Raw genomic sequence first — 19,165 nt, forward strand, 5'->3', positions numbered from 1 at the left:
AGGTGACTTGAGACCACGTGGGCTTTCGTAAGGTGACTATTTTTCTAAGGGTCACAGGAAGCCAGAGGAGGGTTCTGCAGCCATTTCTTGCTCCAGCCTCTCAGGGAAGATGCTACTTGTTCGAGGGCCTGGCTGAACCCCTCAGCATGCAGTGGTGGAGTGAAGGAGTATTCAGGAAGAGGGCAGGAGACGTCCAGGCTAACCTAGGCTCAAATGCACAGCATGGCTCTCGAGGCCCCTTGGCCCCTCCAACTCCTGTGTCATCATCCCTGCCAGGCCCTGTCCCTCCCCACCTCTGCTCAGTGATATGGCCACTCCCGCCATGCCCCTCTCTGTTCACGGACATCATCTCTCCCGCCATGCTCCTCTGTCTGGCAGCCATGAACTTCTTCCTGCTCCTTAAGCACCCTTCATTCTCTCATCTCCTGGGCTTCAGCCCCACTATTCCCTCTGCCTGTCACTCCCCCCCTCCCTGTCTCCACCCTGATTAACTCCTCTTCCTTCAGGATGGCATCTCAAGTCACTTCTTTCAGGAAGCCCTCCATCCTGACTCCAGTGAGATTGGAGCACCAGCACTGGTGACCGACAGCCAGCACAGGGACTGGCTCATGCCATGGGCTTCATAAACACTGGCTGAAGTATCTGGATTAAGTTGGATGAAGGAAAGGGGACTTGGGAACTCATCAAGGCCAACATGTGACATGTTTCAGACTCCCCAGGAAGGATGGTGGGCTGCCCTTTCTTGAAAGCCTCTCCCATTTCTCATGGCCTTTGCAGAATGTCTAGCCAGAATCTTTCCCTCCTAACTCAGTTCCATATTCTCTTGTTCTCCACCAAAACAGAGGCGTGCCACTCGCTAAAGGCCCATGGGAACTCTTTCTATGCTCAAGGAATAGAGTTCACCCGTAGCACATACCACCTACCCCACCTTGTCCAGACTAGAAAAGTCCTGTTCTTTTTGTGGTCTTCCTTGGAGGGCCAGGGACCAAGTCAAGATGGGTAGATGAAGGAAATCAAAGGCTTCAAGTCTGTGCTTAAACAGACTTCAGTGGAGAGAGAGCAAGACCTGTATTCCTTAACCCAGGTGAAAGGCAAAGCCAGCCTCTCAGGGGAAGGTTCAAAAGCACACAGAAAATGGCTCAAAAACAGTCCTTCCCATCAAGTTTCTCGCTACTGTGAACAAAGCTTGCTTAAGGCAGCAACTGCCCATTCAGCAAAGTCAAACTCAGTGGCTTTATCGCTACTGAACATTTACCAACAGGAAAGTTAAGGTTCTAAATATGACAAGAAACTCTGGGCAACTTCAAAGGGCCAGATTCCTTCTCTCTCTGGGCTTATCTGCACTTCCTCATACCAGGGAGCTGATAATTCTCTCCTCGTGAGAATGTCTTCTCCCTCGGATCCACGAGAAAACCCTGACCCAGAGATCCACCATCGGTTCCAGAAAACTGCCAACAGGGTGGCATACAGAGTAGTTGAATCTCAGTTAAAACCATCATTTTGAGAACTGGATTCCTACAAATACCATCATATCAGAGCAATTTTATTACTACCTCAGTGTGCCTGGCTTAGTGGGAGTCTGTAAAGATGAGTGCAGCCTTAATCCTTGTGAACCACTGGTCCAGATCACTGGTTTTCCAGCCACTCCCTGCAAAACCCTGGAGGACCCCAGGAATGCCCCAGCTCTCAGGGCTCTTGCAGGTGAGGGAGGAAAGGAAAGTTCTAACACTCTGTCGTTTCTACTCTGAACAAAGCACAAAGCAGCTTTGTTCTCATCTCCTTTACCACGTACATTTCTGCCTAAGATGTTCAAACAGAGGATTCTGCAGCCCCAAACAGTTAAAACCGCTGGCGTTATAGAACCTTCAAAGGTTAAGTTGCTAAGCTTTAAATATATATATATTGAAATATACTGTACACTCCCTCTCCCTCCGATACCACTGTTTCTGGCAGAATGGCGTATTAGAGAAGGTTGTTTTGGAAGGACTCCTTAAAAGGGGCTTCTGCCCATGGGGTTCTCAGGGAATTCGTTCAAAGCAGAGTTTTGCAAAGAGCTAAGGTACAAAACAAAAACTGTAAAGACTTCCCCATAAGAAGTGGTGGATTCATACAATGGGAGCCTCCCTCTGCTTTCCCAGTGGAGGCTGGGTGTGCTGTGAAGATGGCAGGTCAAGGGGGCGGACGGGAGGTAGAACAGGTCCATGAAACCAGAGCCACGTCCAGGAAACAAGCACATCAGGACCGCCCCTCTGACATTCATGGATGGACTCGACTCAAGGTAGCCTTGTGTTTTGTTTGCTCAGAACTCAGCAGACATCAGCTCCTCTGGGAAGCCTTCCTGGACCCACTTTACTACTGTGTTGGTTCTCCTGCTCTGAACCCACAAAACCCCTAAGATGACACAACTGTAGCACTTATCACCCTGCACGGCAGTCTCCCGCTTGTCGAGTGGCTCCTGTCCTAGATGTGCAGCTCTGTGAAGGGAAGGTGGCGGGGGGGTCCTCTATCACCCCCAGGGCAGGGCACAGAGCAGGGTACTCGCCGAGATGAGGAGATCAACACACATATGCACAGTCTCAACCTACTTTTCCTTTGGAGCCCGAGGTTGGTGGAAACCAGTAACACTGGTATAGGGGAACAATATAGGGCACTGGCCACCAAGTTCAGCCTAGAAATCACCCCAGCAGCAGGGTAGGGCCCCCATCCACAAAGACACCACAGTCGAGCTGCAGGCTTTGTTTTCTTACTGGTGGGACAGCGTGGTTTCCCATGGCATCGCTCTCACTCCCTTGGCCTGTCTCCCCAGTGATGAACGGTGTAGATACGGTGCGTGGAGCAGACACAGTCTGCCTCCAGACAGAGAAACACCAGCCAATGAGCCAGTAACCAGACCCCGGACCTTTGGGTCATGAGGGCTTTGTCCACCCACTGATCTTGGCAACCAGGCAAGTCAGGCCAGTGCATCAAGGGCCGACGTGTTCTATGTCCAAAGTAGGAATGTTTGAGCAACAGGCAAGAAAAACAGACTCACAGCCAAGATCCCACACTCAGACGTGGTCAGGGATGAAGCTGGGAACGTCAGTGCAGGAAAGGAGTGGGCAGCAAAGCAAAGAAAGAGCCTGAAGTCCCTGCGTGGCTGACAGTGGAGCTGATGGAAATCCCTTCATTTTGAAATACGGCCCAGGTTTGGCCGATTGATGACCTTGGATCTAAATGCTTTTTTTTTTTTAATTTAATTTAATTTTTTATTTTTTTGGCCATGCCACGCGGCATGTGGGATCTTAGTTCCCTGACCAGGGATGGAACCCGTGCCCCCTGCAGTGGAAGCACGAAGTCTTATCCACTGGACTGCCAGGGAAGTCCCTCGATGCTTTTTCAAAGCCCAGGCTCTTTGGACCCATTCAATTGAAAACAAAAATCAGCACAGTAAGTATTAATACTGCAGACTTCACCCACTTCCATTAAATTGTTCTGTCTTACTGCTTAACAGTATAATTTCTTACTCAACTTATCCAGGCAGAGATTCTGCAGCAGATTTTTTTTTTTTTTTTTTTTTTTTTTTTGCGGTACACGGGCCTCTCACTGTTGTGGCCTCTCCCGTTGCGGAGCACAGGCTCCGGACGCGCAGGCCCAGCGGCCATGGCTCACGGGCCCAGCCGCTCTGAGGGATGTGGGATCTTCCTGGACCGGGGCACGAACCTGTGTCCCCTTCATCGGCAGGTAGACTCTCAACCACTGCGCCACCAGGGAAGCCCTGCAGCAGATTTTAAGTGTTAGCGATTTCTTGTGGTGGCACCAAATGGTCTGGCCACAGCTAACATGTGAAAGGCCATCAAATCACCTGGTGGGTAAAGTCAGCAGTGCAAATATTTCAAGGCTGCACCTTCCCCTTGCTATGTTTGCACTAGAATTATTTTCTTTTCAAACCATCACGATTCAAATAAAACTACCCCCACCAATTTATTTATTTTAGGAGAAAACATTCTATCTTAGAGGAGTTCAGATACACTTTTCCCGTTCATCCTCATCCATTTTAGGCAGAGAGGGGTGTTTTCCCCAAGAGTCAGAAGCAAAACCAGGAGAAGGCCGAGGCCCCAGTGCTCTAGCATGCTTCTCCTGGGCAGAGACAGCTTCCACAGATCTGTGCCCACTCAGAACAGAGGGTATCTCTGGAACCCATCCTTGGCCCTTCCTGAAAAGCCTCTGCTGTTGGGGAAACTCTGCAAAGAAGAAAACGCCCTCTGTCTTAATGTGGTGGTTGACAGCACAGCCTCTACCCACCAGACTGCCTGGGTTCAGTTCCAAGCTCTGTACTCCCTCACTGGGTCTTGTGCCTCTTGGTTTCCTCATCTATAAAACAAGTGTTATAATACAGGCAACACTAAGCATCCAGGATCATCTAAGTGCCCAATAAACCTGGCCACTGTCATCATCCCACGACAAAAAAAAAGTGAACAAAGGATTTCTGGAATAATAAGTTCAACAAATATTTTTGAACATTTGTGTAAAACACCAGAAAGCCACTTCGTTCATTCAACCAAGAAATATTTGATTAGAACATTCTATGTACCAGATTCTGTTAAGTCTAATATATTTAATCATCCACCCCTCCATCCATTCAAGTTTTACCTGTGCACCTATGTATCAAACGGTGGCAGACTACCAGATACACACACACACAGAGGCACATACACACATATAACAAACACATGTGGAGCGGGTGGCAACTACACTGCTGAGCATGAGATCTGGTCCCTGTCCCTGTGGAGACAGTGGGGATGACAAGAAAGAGAAACACTTCCTAGTGCCCAGACATCGAGAACCATGCTGGGTCCTCAGCTCGAAGAGATGGGCTGAAAGGAGAGGAGCTGAGATGTCACAGTAAGCGGCAGCAGCTGTGAGGACCTGGGACCGCCCCCCACCCCCCGCTGCCCCCCAGCCCTCACCTGTAGGTCCCGGTTGTGGTTTTCGCACAGGAGCTGCAGGAAGCGGAGGATGGGCTGCATGATGGTGATGACTGCGCTCATCTCCAGGTCGTCCTTGGTCTTGTCTGCTGTGGCCTGGGCGCCCTCCCCTGACTGGTAGTGATCGTCGGGGTCAGCCTCCCTTCTGAAGGTGGTGAAGGCTTTCCTGGTGGCGGCAGAGGCCTCCAGGAGCTGATCCCGGGCCTCTTCCGTTATCTGTGTCGTGGGCTCTTTGGCTAGAACGCAAATGGAAGATGGTCAGTGCTGCCGAATCCCAGGAACGCTATTCACCATGCCAAAGATAACGTTCAGAGACCTAAGTTCTGGAATTCGCCCGAGAGTCCCTCAATGTTGGCAAAACGCTCCAAGAAGCCACCATCTTCTCTCACCTCTTAGGATTAAAAGTAAGTTGAGCCCTTCCAGCTTGCTGGTGGCTCTAACACGTCACCTACACTTGCTCTGTGGTTTAGAGGAAAAGCAGTACAGGTTCTGTCAACCTCATACATCTGACTCTGGGCCTCAGCTTCCTCATCTGTAAAATGGGGAGAACATCAGTGACGTCTTCCTCTAGAATGTTCCTGAGACAGTCAACATAAGCTAAGCAAACTGTAATTACTGTTCTTACACAACAATGGACGGAGCCCTTTACTAAGCCCCAAGGCACCGTGATTAAGCACTTGATGTTTATTACCTCACCGAATCTTCAGAGTAACCCTGTAAGGTAACCAGGCACTAGATAGAGTTAGGAGCACTGGACTCTGTAGCCAGACTGCCTGCGTTCAAATCCTGACTCTAGTACTTACTAGCTCCATATCCTTACTAGCTCCATATCCTACAAGTTAATTACCATCCCTATGCCTCAGTTTCCGCATCTGTAAAATGGGGATAGTGATTTTATCGATTTTACAATGTCCACTTGAGTTCTAAATGAAGTAACACATGTAAAGGACTTTGGACAGTGCCTGGTTCATAGAAAGTACTCAGTAAATGTTAGCCTTTCTTCTTTTTCTTCTCTTTCTTCCCATTCTAGACCAGTGGTGATCAACTAGGGATGATTTTGACCCATCTCCACCCAGGGGACGACAGGCAATGTCTGGAGAGATTTTAAGTTGGGGGTGGGCTACTGGTATCTACTGGGTCGAGGCCACATATGCTGCTAAACAGCCAGCAATGCACAGGGCAGCCCTGATAGCAACGGATTCTCCAGATGTCCCATGTGCTGCGGCTGAGGAACTCGGCTCTAAACTTAAAACAACGAGACTCAGACCTATTCACGGCCATTTGACTCCAACACTTTTGGGTCTCCCCACTCCCCAGTATAACTTGTCTTCAAGGGGGATAATGGATAAAAAGCTTTACGAACTTTCAAATATTTCAGAAAACAAGGGAGGATTAGCTGACAAAAGACGACAGCCAGTTTTAAAGTGCGTATTCCACAACTTTCTCTAACATTAAATGGAAATTACAGGAAAAGATGATTAATGGATTTCCTGCCAATAAAACCCTGAGTCTGACAAAGAAGAATGTATGTTGGTTTCTTAAACAAGAGGAGCCTCCAAAGCAGCAGGAATTCAGTTCAGGTTACACAGGAAGAATTATATCACAGCCAGATTGGTTTTCTTCTTCTGAAAGCCCCAGTCAGAAAACAGTCTGGAGTCTAGAAGTCATGTTAAAACTAAAGGAAAACCAGGGATTCCTCCCATGTTTACAATCCAGCTGACTGAAGAGCTGCATGCAGGGGGGCATTTACCTTTTTTCCGTGATGGGGCATCCCTGTCTACCTCATCATCTTTCTTTTTATTTCCCAAGTCACTCGTGTTCACTGTCACCGTTGCCTTGATCTCTTGCTGGGCCACCTTCATTCGGTCATAGAAGACCTTGAAGAATTTCTCCGACTTCTTATCTTCTGTCAACCGGCAGAAAAAGGAGTGCTGCCAAGGAAAACCCACAGCTTTTTCAACACTGTGACACACCAGTTACTGAATCCCACTCAGGACACCAAAACCTCCTGGAGATCAGAGCCAGACACAAAACCTCAAAAACGGTCTAACTTTGGACCAGGGTTAAACACCGTTCAATGCAGTGTCATTCTCTGGCTTCTACAGCCTGAGGTTTTCTACACAGAGCCTTTAAAGCAAACTGCCACTCCTTGGCTGAATCAGTCATATAGGCTTGGGAAGCATGCTAAGGGGTGGTGGGCAGACTTCAGCCAACAAAGCACAACCCCCTACACACATATAAATCAACTCCACTAACAATGGAAACAGAATGTATTTTTGGTGATCATTGCAGGGCCAGTCATGTGTTTAAGGACTTCTATGAGCCCTCCTCTTTGCAAAGCCTTGTGAATATATACAGATGAGTAAGACGTGCTACCTGCCCCTATAGGGCTCCATTCCAGGTTAGCATGACACGCCCATAAGGAGGGCTTAAATGCGTAAAACGTGCTCCAGAAGCTACACAGACAATTATATTATAGAAGCTCAGAGGTGGCAAGGATGACATTGGGCTGGAGTGATCCCAGAATCGTCCTGAAAAAGGTGATTTTCGAATCAGGTTTTAAAGGGCAGGTAAAGGGTGGTTAGATGAAAAAGCTAACAATTAACAGGTAGCTCGCCTCTTGAATACACATTTGTTTTTGGACCCACTGCAAGCAATAGTATACATTGTTGATATAAAAACACAATATGGTATCTCAACTTCATTTGTGAGCACTCTCTTTTCGCCCCTTTGCAAATACCACGCTGTTGTGAATTATTTACATAAAAATACAATACGGTCAATTTCCAGCGGAATTAAACAAAGCTCCAAACAATATCTTTGCTTCTCCCAGTTGGCGCTTTCTGCCAGTTTCATATCCTCCCCCATTTGGAAAGATGGCACTTCCCTACAGAAGGTAACCCTAGGCTTGCAATCCCAGAAAAAAACAACATCTTACCAGCCTCATGAAGCCCCTGAACTGCTCCATCTCTCACCCCCCCACACCCAGTGCTTGATTCAGCACCTGCCCCTGCCCCGAGAGCCACCATGTTTCCATCTGCCAACATGCAACTGCAGTCACTGTGACCCTTCTTCTAGCCACTAGCCCATATGCTACCCTGACAAATGTCTGCCTCATTTGCCCACCAAGCTCTTCTTGATCGTGCCCTTTCTTTTCCCTCTCCCTGTTCTTCTTTACCTCTGGCTGTTTCTTACACACAGCACAGGATCCAGCCTTCCTACTTGTGCTCTCTGGTTCTGTCTTTTCTTCTCCAGCCACTCCCAAACGCCAGGTTACAAGTCACTGCCTGCCTCCTGCTCTGCGTCATCATCCTGTGTGTCAGTGAGTCCTCCAACGCTCCCACTCTGTGAACCAAGCTCGAGCCTTCAGCGTGCTCCACTGCCCTTGACTTCCCTCTGTTTTCCTTTAGGCTTCTAGTTCGTCCATCCATTCAACCAGCGTTCCATGTGTCCATCCACCCATCCACTATTTACTGTGCACCTGCCATGAGTCAGGGATTACGCCCATTATAGGAGAAACAATGCTGAGCAAAAAGAGGCCTGCGCCCCATGAAACTGGCGGCTTGGTAGGAAAAAGACACAGTCATTCGATCGTCACCCGAATGACTTTCACTAAAATAGCCTTTTAACCACTGACTCAACAGAGTGCTGGCAAACAGTAGCAGACACTCAGCGCCACTGCCCTGTTCTTCCTGGCTCTTCCCATGGCTGGAGTCCCCTCGTCTTTCAGTCACAGCATTAACATCACCTCCTCAAGAAAACCACCCCTGACCATCCTACTAACGCAGCAGCCACGCCAGCTGTTTATTCTCACATGCTCTATTTTATTCTTCATAGCGATTGGCCCCTGAAACGACACTTGTATTTACTGTTCACCTACTTACTGTCTGTCTTGGGCAGAGTGTAAACTCTAAGAGGGCAGGAGCCTCGCCTACATGGTTCACAGCTGTCGTCAGAACACCCAGAAGAGGCCCAGCACATAGAAGGCGCTCTATAATGATTTGATGAAAGAATGAATACAACTCAACACTTTATGGCTCCTCTTGACTCGCTACCCCCCCACCATCAGATCCTACTTATATTCAGTGGCCACGGCAGAAATAAATTCCCACCATACTGTAGATTCTTATTTCTCATAACCTCTAATGTGAGAAACCAAGTTCCAATTGTTCACTTCTTTGAGAGCCAGTGCTTCCGCAGACAAACAAGAGGAGGTGTGCGGGGGACTAAGACCTCAACCTATAGCCACCTAAACACAGTGATTACATTTTCCACCAAGAGGCGTCACACAGCATCTCACCCACACGAGGTCAGGAGGGGACTGCACAGGAGGCGGCTGCTCGGGGCAATGAACTTCAGATGCTGCCCGTTAAGTCTTCTCACGGCATGGAGGCAACTGAAAAAGCATCCTTGGACACTCCGGTCATTCAAGAAAACAAGTGCACTTTAAGTAAATAAGTAAATAAATAAAGAGCCAAAGCCTGCCATCTGTCATCGGTAAGAGTGCAAGAGTACACACCCATCACCTGCTACAAATGCACTGCTTCAGGTCTAGCTGGTTAACCCAGCCCACGTCACCTGACAGGGTCAGGGCAAGGACACCTCTTATAAAATGAGAGAAAGGCAAGGCACTGAGGATTACAGGCTTCTACATACGTTTCTGCAACGGCCAGTATATTTATTTTGCACTGTTTATAACAGTCCCCGTCCCTCAAGGATTTGAAGCTGCTTTATAAACAGAACGTGGTCAATAAAACGATAGAGTAGACAGTGGGGTACGGTGACATGAGTAAGCACAGAAAACCGACATCAAGCAAGGGTGGGGGCTGGAGGATGGGAGAGGTGATTCCGGGAGTCTTGGGCTCGGCTCCGAGGCACCCGGCCATCACGCTGAGACGAGAGACCAACTCCATCACACCTCTTCGTAAGAAGCAAGAGGAGAGATACCACCAGTGCTTCGAAGGAAGGAAACGTCTCTTAACGGAGGGGTTAGGAGGACAGGCTTTCCAGTTGGACGCTCTGGGTTCAAGGCTGGGGTCCCTTATCCACTGGCTCTGTGGCCCTGGGCAAATTACTCGACCTCTCTGAACCCACGTGGAAGGGCTGCCAGGGTGCACACAACGTGCTTAGCACAGTGCCCGCTAAGTGTGTTGGTTTCGTACTACCATGACATTAGTATCACGTGAAAACCCCACCCAAGCAGCTAAGGGGTGAGAACCGTCAGAAAGACCGGCCTTCGGCTCCACCGCTCACCAGCCAGTGTCATCTCAGAAAGTGACGACGTCTCTGAAACCCCAATCTTCTCATCTGCAAAATGGGCACCAGAACAGGGTGTGCCCTTCCCGGGTGGTTATGAAGACCCGAGATAATCACAGTAACACTCCCAAACGGCTGACCTGACGAGGTGCCGGGAACCTGGGGTGAACCTTCGTGCGTCTCACCTCACACACAGGCCCTGATGAAGCAGTTGTTACTATTACTCTTTTCTGAGATCAGGAGACCCTTTTGGGTCTTTCAGATAATGTGCAGCAGGCGTGGAGCACGCCCGAGAAGCCCACAGCGTGACAGATGTCGTCTTCCCAGGACGCCGTGAGAGGCACGGGCCCGGGAAGCGGCCGAGCAGCGACGAGGGCTGACAGGGGCCCCAGCTGAGAAGCTCAGCAGACGCCCTGGACGGAAGACATCTGGGCTCCAGGGGGGAAGTGCCGGTACCTCGTACGGGAGGAGAAGTGAAAACGGAGGCATGTGGAGGAGCTAAGGACCCCCGGTCCCCAATCGGGGGCTGTGTCGGGGGAGGCATGGGGGCCGTGGAGCCGGCCGGGGCCAGGGGCTCCTGCAGACCCTCGCTGGCCCTCCCTGGTGCCTGGTGTCATCTGGACTCGGTGAGACCAGGGCCTGCACACGGCTCACAGACCTGTCCATTCCACCTGCTTCCGTCACAATGTGCTCGGAGGACCTGCGGGCGGGAAGGGAGCGCCCTCCTCAGGACTGTTTCCCCAGAAGCAGGTGGGACCTCAGACCCGAGCAGGCAGGGACTCGGCCCCGGCCTGCCTCAGGCTCTTCAATGGGCACTGGTCTACCTCCCTCCATGGGCGTGATTTCAGTGAATCACACCCCAACCTCCACCCCCAAAACCTAGAGCCAAGAGCCATGGAGAGACTGTTTCACTTCTCCAAACTTTTCACTCCACCCCACCCAGCAGGTTTGAGCACCCCCTTCCAAATAAACTTGGCCTAGAGCAGGCAACATTAGTCCCAGGTAAGAGAAAGCAAAACGGGGGGCGGGTGAATGGGAAGTGACTAAAAGGGAAACAAGAGAACTTTCTGGAGTGAAGGAAATGTCTTGATTGGGGTGGAGGTCACACAGGTGTGGTAGAGAGAATAATGCGCCCCCATCCCTGAAAAGATGTCCAGACCCTAATCCCTGGGACTTGTGAATATGTCACCTTACATGGCAAAGGGGAATAAGGTTGCAGATGGAATTAAGGTTGCTAACCTTAAAATAGGGAGATTATGCTGGATTATTCAGAGGGGCTAGTGTCATCACAAGGGTTCTTTAAAGTAGAACAGGAGGGTAGAGTGATATGGTGTGAGAAGGACCTCCACTCAGCATCGCTGGCTTTGAACATGAGGAAGGGGCCACAGCCAAGGGGCCTCTAGAAACTGGGAAAGGCAGGGAAACGGATTCTCCCCCCGAGCCTCCAGAAAGGAATGCAGCCCCGCTGACACCTTGATTTTAGTCTAGTTAAGACTCATGTCGAACTTGTGAGATAAAAAATCTGGCTGTCTTAAACCACTAAGATTTTAGTAATTCGTTACAGCAGCCATTGAAAACAAATACGATAGGTATAAACATCTGTCAAATCTGATCAAACTGTACACTTAAAATCTCTACATATTATTGTATGTAAATCACATCACAATAAAAAGGAAGAGAAGGGGAAAAAAAACTGCTTTGTTACCCGAAGGCTAGAGAACTCTGTCAAGGCTGTCCAGACAAGGGGCCACCCTCAGAGGCCATCTCCCCCTGCAGAGGGATCTGCGTCTGCCGCCCTCATGGCCCATCTTTCTTCACCCTCTGCTTATCTCCAAATCGCATGTGATTCCAAAGCCCTCTTCACATGAGCTGTCTCATCAGCGTTCTAGGAGATTGTCAAGATAGATATCACCATTCATAAATCCATCACGTTATAGACAGGAGAGCTGGGGTCAGGAGAGGGCAGCTGACGTGTGGCAGAGCCACGCCCGCTCCCTGCCTCTGCACTCAAGGCCCTGTGCACCGCCTGCCTTCTTAGTGATCACACGGAACACCAGCCCCAGTGATCGGCAGGCAACTCCAAAAAAGCGAGGGTGGGTTTGGGGGCAGACACAGCGTCAATGCCAACATCACGGACAACAGGTCCATGTTTGGAGTGGCCTTAGGGAAGGAAGCCGGGGTTGGGCCAGGTGAGAAAGTGACCACCTGCAGCGGCCACCTCCATGGAAGCTCTGGGGGACAGAGGTGGGAGGGGACCCAGGTATGGCCACTGTAAGCCAGGCTTAAAAACAATGCCCACAAAACAGAAAATATGGATCACAGAATGTTAAAGCTGGAAGCACTCTATTCCAGACATTTCCAGATGTTTTTTTCCCAGCAGGGAAACCCTGCTTCTCCTCTGTCCCCTAACACCACCTTCCATAAGGACCCGGGTATACGAGAGATACAGGCAGAACTGCTCAGCCTGAAACACAGCAGGGAGGAAGCCCCTCACATCACTGCAACTCCTCCTTGCAACGCCAGGGCTCCACAGGACGTGGTTTGGGAACTACTCATTTAGTCCAGCCCTTCACATTTTACAGATGAGGAAACTGAGGCCCAGAGGGGGTAACAGACATCTCAAGGCCACACAGAGCCCACGTCTCCTGCCTACTCGAGCCAGTCCCTTTGCCCAGGCTCGGTGGTGGATGACTGGCTGACACAGCAAGCAGCTCGAATTTCATTCCTGCTCTCAGGTAACTGTCAAGCAGACACAGTTTGCCCTCCTCGAGCTGCTTGAGCTGTATGGGGACTGAAGAACTGAGGTCTTAGTTTAAAATAATAAGGAGACCACCCTTTCAGATCACTCTTGAAAATAATAAGATATCCCTTAATTAGCCTGGCAGCCACCCTCTGTGCCCAGCCAAGTCCTTGCAAAGGAAAGGAACGTGATTTATGACAGGTCCCCCCGGCTCCTGAAACCAGAGGCGGCCCGAAGTTAGGGACCAGCAGACAACTGGCAGCTCCTCTAAACAACAGGCCGGAAGTGTGCAGGATGGGGTGGGGGGACTCCTTTCTTTAGGTGCAAGAGGTCACACTGTGCAGGATGGGGTGTGGGGAGAAGAATGGGAGGCACGGGCCTTCGCCATGTGCTGGACATACAACAGGGAAGGTGAGCGAGTGAGCACCTTACTGAAAAGCCGTCTTCCCCAGAATTCGGAGACTTGGGGGAAGGAGGGCAAAGACAGTCTTGGAACCTTGGGACCCAGAGCCAGCCAGCCAGCCTGCACCTGCAGGGACACGGGAGGAGCCCTTTACGAGCATCTCAGATAAAGGAAGTGGCAGCGGCAGGAAGCAGAGGTGGATGGGATCCAGGACGGGTCTGGCGGGAGAGGGGGCGGTATGGGGGGAGCAGCCCCCGGCGCTCCTGGGACAGCTCTGAGACTTTGATCCTTCCCCAAAGGAAAGCATGTCACCCGGCAGCAGTCCATCTTCTAGAAACCCTCACACTGAGCCTTCAGAGACTCCAGAGAATGAGCTTTTCTATCTGACTGCCTGGTACGCAGCCCATGACATTCACTCTGCGTGCTCACTTATCTGCTGCAGAATGAATTAAGTTCTCAGGCTAAATGCAAGAATTTGAAAAATGTGACTGCTGAACAGTGCTGAATCCTTGTGCTCCCAGGAGCAGATGGAAATTCCTCCCTGGAGGCTGACTTTTTCTCTTCTGACTCTGCCTCTGGCACACGGGGACCTCGGCCTCGGCCCTGGAGTCTCCAGGACTTGAAGGGATGTCTCCAAACAGACCAACCCATTCCTGTCCAGCTTGTTCAGAGGCTCTGTGAGTGACAGAGTGACAGCAATGGCTACCCAAGTGTGGGGTTTACCTTGTGGGGTTCTCTTCCTATACCTGTGATTAACTGAGACTTCATCACTTCCTGGGGACCCCTGATCTGTAAATTACAGTGAACAATGATTGAAACCTTCTGATTTGCTTGGCACCTACCTAAGTGCTTTGTATACAGTATCTCATTTAACCCTTCTAACTACCCCATGAGGTAGGGGCTACCACTATCCCCACTTTACAGACGAGGAAACTGAGACTCAAAGAGGTTAAATAACTTGCCAAGTCATACAGCTAGGAAGTGGTGGTGGTGGTGCCCCAGGACTCAAGCCCCACTGGTCCGACACCTCAGCCCATGCTCTCAACGCCCCTGCTTTGTTCAACACCTCTCACCTGAGCAAGAGTGTGTCAAACTCCAAACACCTTTTGGCTTTTTATAACGCACTCCCTACCCACCAGCCCAGGTCTCTCAGCTGCACAGCAGAGTCTCACAGACTCTTCTCACAGGAAAGAATAGCCATGGTAGGAACACATGTGAATGCCCCAACTTTCCCGCAAGGCCTGATGCTCTTGTTAATCTGGGCTCCCAAAGAAGCCTCTTTTGCTAGTTGAAGCTTTGCCAGGGCTGCGTGTTACGGGTTGTTCACCGAACCACTAGAACTCAGTGACCACCGTAGGTCTTGAGTCCCTTTCTTAGAAACCCATGACAACAATCAAAACCCAAAGATCATGTAGCAGGAACCAGGTGATAAAACACACATGCTTTAGGCACAGGAGCCTGGAGAATTGCAAGTCTGGAAACCTGAATTTTGGCCATGGCTCCTCAATAACCAGCTACGTGAACTTGGGCAAGTTGCTTAACTGCATTTGTGCCCTAGGTTCCTTATCTGAAAAACATGACTCTTACCACCTGCCCTGCGTGCATCACATGGAGGGGGTCCATCAAGGCTGCAGTTATGAAACACTATGAGAAACGCACTTTGACTACTACGGGAAGCTACTCAAATGCAGGGTGTATAATCTATCAGCACCACTTTCAAAGGAAATCAGTTAGCAGGTAAGATAGGTGGAGCGACTAATGTGCTGGGTGTTACGTGATGACCAAAGTCTAGTGTCCCCAAAACATCCAAAGATAAACAAGCCCAGCTCGTACTGGTAGGTCAAGATGGCCTGTAAATTGACAGCAAAAACACACTGAAGAGCCTTTCCCAGTAACTGTCACAATGAAGGAAGTTAAAAAAAAAAAATCCAGCTGGAATTCCACTAGTTACAGATGCCATTCAGATTCCATTAGACACAGAGACAAATGTTTTTGCTTCCACTTCTCAAAGTGTAATACACCCAAGGCAGAATGGTGTCAGACCCTCCCCGTGGACAGGCCCAAGCCTTTCAACATGAACTGTTTTTCCAATATTTTCAACTATTCTTGACTTCAGGAAAAGTATGATATTTGAAAAGAATCTAATAATTAGTGAAGAGGGCATTAAGAATCAAACACTCCCCTGGTATAAATGATCACTCACTCTAAGGACATTTTTTTAGCAAGGTTTGATGGGTTTCAACCAGTAAACATCTGCAAGTCTCAGCTCACCAATGTCTCTGAGGATGTTGTCAGCTTTAATGAGTTCAGAAATAATATAAACTTTAAAACAGAAAAGAAGGAAGTGATGAAGTGAACGAAGTATGGGTCTTTTGTAAAGGCACTGACATTTCAACTTCATTTTTCTGAAAAGAGTTCCTCCCTCATCCAAACTGTAGAGCCATCTCTTAATAACTCAGACATAAACAGCATGTTTCAACTCCTCTTCCCTGCCAGGGCTGGACGGAGGCCACCGTCCACTTATCGTTGATTCCCAAGGCCTGAGAGAGGGGCTGGAGGACAAGGAAGACCAAATTAATCTGGGCACTGGGCTCCAGGGAAGGGCCTGAGCTCCAAGGTCAATACCAAAGCACTGGATCTTCACGATGCTTTTCAAGGTGAGTTAATTCTGGTTTTAGCAAGCAGCAAAGTCCCACCTGTTCCCTAAGAACCACTTTTCTTCTGAGACCTGAGAGCTTAACACCTCTCCTTACCTGTCCCCCGGGGCCCACAGGAAACAGCACTGGCCAGGAAAGTCTGCCCGATCTGGTAAGCAGTCTGGTCCCCCCTCTCCCGTGTAGATCAGAACACTGACAGCTTCTCACATACTCATCCATGACACCTCAACCAACAAACTGTACTTCCTAAAAAAAATTTTTTTTGAAGGTGTTATCTTACAAAGCCCCTGTATGTGTAGGTAAACTGTCAGCGATAACATCTCTAGCAATATTTAAGAGTAAAATCACACAGATTTCAGGGAGGCAGATCAGCCTTCATTCTAGAAGACCCAGGGACAAGAAGTTAAGGGGACTCCAAATTTTCCCTGGGTTCAATTCTCAAACCTCCTTACAGAAGCCAAAGGCCAGCATATTTTGTGGGGTGCGCTGGCACAGCCGTCTGTCCTTTCCGGCCCAAAGCAGGAAAACAAAGAGCCTCCAGAGAAAAACAATGATGACCAGTAAAATGGGAAACAGAAGCAACCCCAAATTTGCCTGAAGCGATGGGAGATTGCGGCAGGGACCTCCTTGGGAAATTTCTTTAAGTACAAGAAGGTACTTTGGTGGCTCTTCAAGCCAACATGAGGTTTATAAAAAAGAAAGGCACCGTGAAGCAGACGAGGCTCTGGTTAGACCTCAGGGACGACTTTTGTTAAAGTACTCAGGGAGGCTTTGGAATCTCGGTCTCCAGACATCTACTCAACTAGAGAAGAAGAAAATCAGTATCAGTAAACGTCTGGGGCTGCTGGAGACGCACACTAGTCTCCAAGGGTGCCCTCCAGGACTGATTCTATGATTTAACGAAAGTGCCTTCTGGTGGTTCAGGTGACACTCTCAGGTCTCGTGTCAGCTTGCCCACAGCCTCGCTGTGGGATCTGTGACGGGAGACAGAGGCCTGCTCAGCGGGCCTCCAATGTGTATCATGAGACGTGAAAAGAACAATGCAAGAGGTGCTGCAAAAACTCCATCAGCAAGACACGCACCCCGGGCATCAGCAAAGGAGGGCTCAGGTGGGTCCCCTGCCCAGAGCCTAGGGGCGACGCGGCTGCTGTCCCTTCCTGCCTCACTTGGGGGTTCCATCCGTGTTATCAAGAAAGAACTGACACGGGAGTCGGAGGATAAGACCTTCGCTCTTTGGTCTTATTTCTAGCCCGGGTACCTGAGGGCCGATCCATCAACACTGACGGACATTTTCTGCCCTAAAATCACCAAGGTTCCCCAGGGCATCCAACTGCATTGAGCTTTATGTCGACGTCAAGAAGAATCCTTTGCACACCCATTCTCTGTGTTTGTACGGAGAGCAGCAGGGGCTCAGAGAAAGGGCTCCATGTCCTGCACACTCAGCAAGGTACAAACAGGTGGACAGGGGTGGCTGAGGAGCTGGGCAGGTATGGACAGGGCATTTATGAACCTGCAGCCTCGGTTTCCTCATCTGTAACGGAGGAAGGAGGAGGGGAAGTGCCACCCAAGAGGCCTGAAGGATGGAATCAAGAAGGTAACACAGTGCAAGCCCAGCACAGGGCCTGCACCTGGTAGGTGTTCTGTACCAGACACTTTCCCTTCCCCACTCTCAACAAACCGAACTGTGACACACCTGCTCGACGGATAACATCCAAAAAGAAATAAATATACCCTGGCCTGTCGGGGGAAAGGACGTTGGCTGGCAAACAGCAAAACATCAAGCAAAGCGAGCACCTTCCTGACGGAGGGCTCACCATCACCCGCTGTCCTCTGCTCGATCAAATGACCTCTCAGGTCTCAGTCCTGGTCTGAACCCCAAAGGACACGCTCCAGGACTTTCAGTCCTCCCAACCCAGCAGGTCCATTTCACTGGGTACTGGCCCATCAGGGGGCCCATATGGCTGCAGAGAACATCCTTGGGATCCGAGAGTAAAAGGTACAGATGGCCAGACGGATGGAGATGGCGGGGTAAAATTACACAGCACTCATCTGTGTAAGTGCTGCTTAATAGATTATGGCTCTGGCATCAGTAACGTGTATCCAAGTAGGTTACAGCCCGAGCCAACTTGGTGCCCTTTAGAAGCACTGACTAGGGCTTGGCAGGGGCCGTGGAGATCACCTAATTCAGCCGCCCACCTGATGATAAGCTCAGTACCTGGGTCGAGCAGTGGTCTCATGCCCCGCGCCCCTGCCCCCCCACCCCCCCAGTGCTATGTTCCAACCACGCTGGCTTCCTTCAGCTCCTGCAACATGTTGGCTCGTGCCAACCCATCTGTCTGAACGCTCCTGCCCTCTGCTCTTCACGCCACTTGTTCTCTTCTCGCCTGCTAAGTCTGGGCTTAAATGCATCTCCCTGGAGAAGCCTCCTCTGACCACCCTAAGTGGCTTCTCTATGACACTCTTCCCTCTTCACGCTTCTCCCTTATTTAATTGTTAACTGGCTTACGATCCATCTCCCCTGCTAGACTATAACCTCCTCGAGGGCAGGCCCTCTATGATCTCAGTCCAGACCGTGTCACGGCCACCTCATCCAGTGCCTGGCACCCAGCAGGTGCTCCATCAATACCTGCTATCTTAATGAACGCACAACAGTCCTGAAGGACGTGCAATCCTGCAAAACTTAAATCGAGTCCAGCTTTGCATCTATGGCAGGTGAAGTTTAACTCAATAACCAAAAGATCCCTGTCCGTGAAAGCTCAAAATCCTGCCAAGCGGGGAAAATGCCGAATGCCAAAGGCCAGCTGAAGGAGGCTAATGTGGCGGTCTCACCTCTCAGAGGCTTCTCAGGTTTGTGCCCAGGTCCCTGCGATGGGCTCAGGCTGGCTGGGGATCCTAATCCATCTAGTTAACTGTTAACTACTCTGGCCTCGCTGACACTTGCATTATTAAGGTGGGCGGGGAAGGACAATCATTCGTAGACCTTCCATCTCAGAACCTGGCTCACACCCCTGACTTGGTAACCACAAGCTCGGGGCCGAACAGTCTGTGGGCTTGTGTTGCAAGGAGGCGAATGAAAACACATTTTTCAAACACCGTATGGTGAGGGCAACTGAAGCACCATCCTCCAACAGCAATATAAATTTTT

The 19,165-nt window shown here is 50.0% G+C and overlaps 1 protein-coding gene across 1 annotated transcript in view; it reads right to left on the reverse strand.

The window, feature by feature from the left end:
• ITPR1 (inositol 1,4,5-trisphosphate receptor type 1) overlaps nt 1-19,165 on the reverse strand; it is a 329,901-nt gene that overhangs the window by 65,745 nt on the left and 244,991 nt on the right. Inside the window, exons 42-43 of the mRNA XM_082638311.1 lie at nt 6,715-6,895; nt 4,947-5,200 (exon numbers count right to left, since the gene is read on the reverse strand). Of these exons, the coding sequence (XP_082494437.1) occupies nt 4,947-5,200; nt 6,715-6,895 (435 nt within the window). The remainder of the gene's footprint in view (nt 1-4,946; nt 5,201-6,714; nt 6,896-19,165) is intronic.

The sequence above is a fragment of the Mesoplodon mirus genome, assembly GCF_964341445.2.
Source record: "Mesoplodon mirus genome assembly, chromosome: 12".
Classification (NCBI taxonomy): Eukaryota; Metazoa; Chordata; class Mammalia; order Artiodactyla; family Ziphiidae; genus Mesoplodon; species Mesoplodon mirus.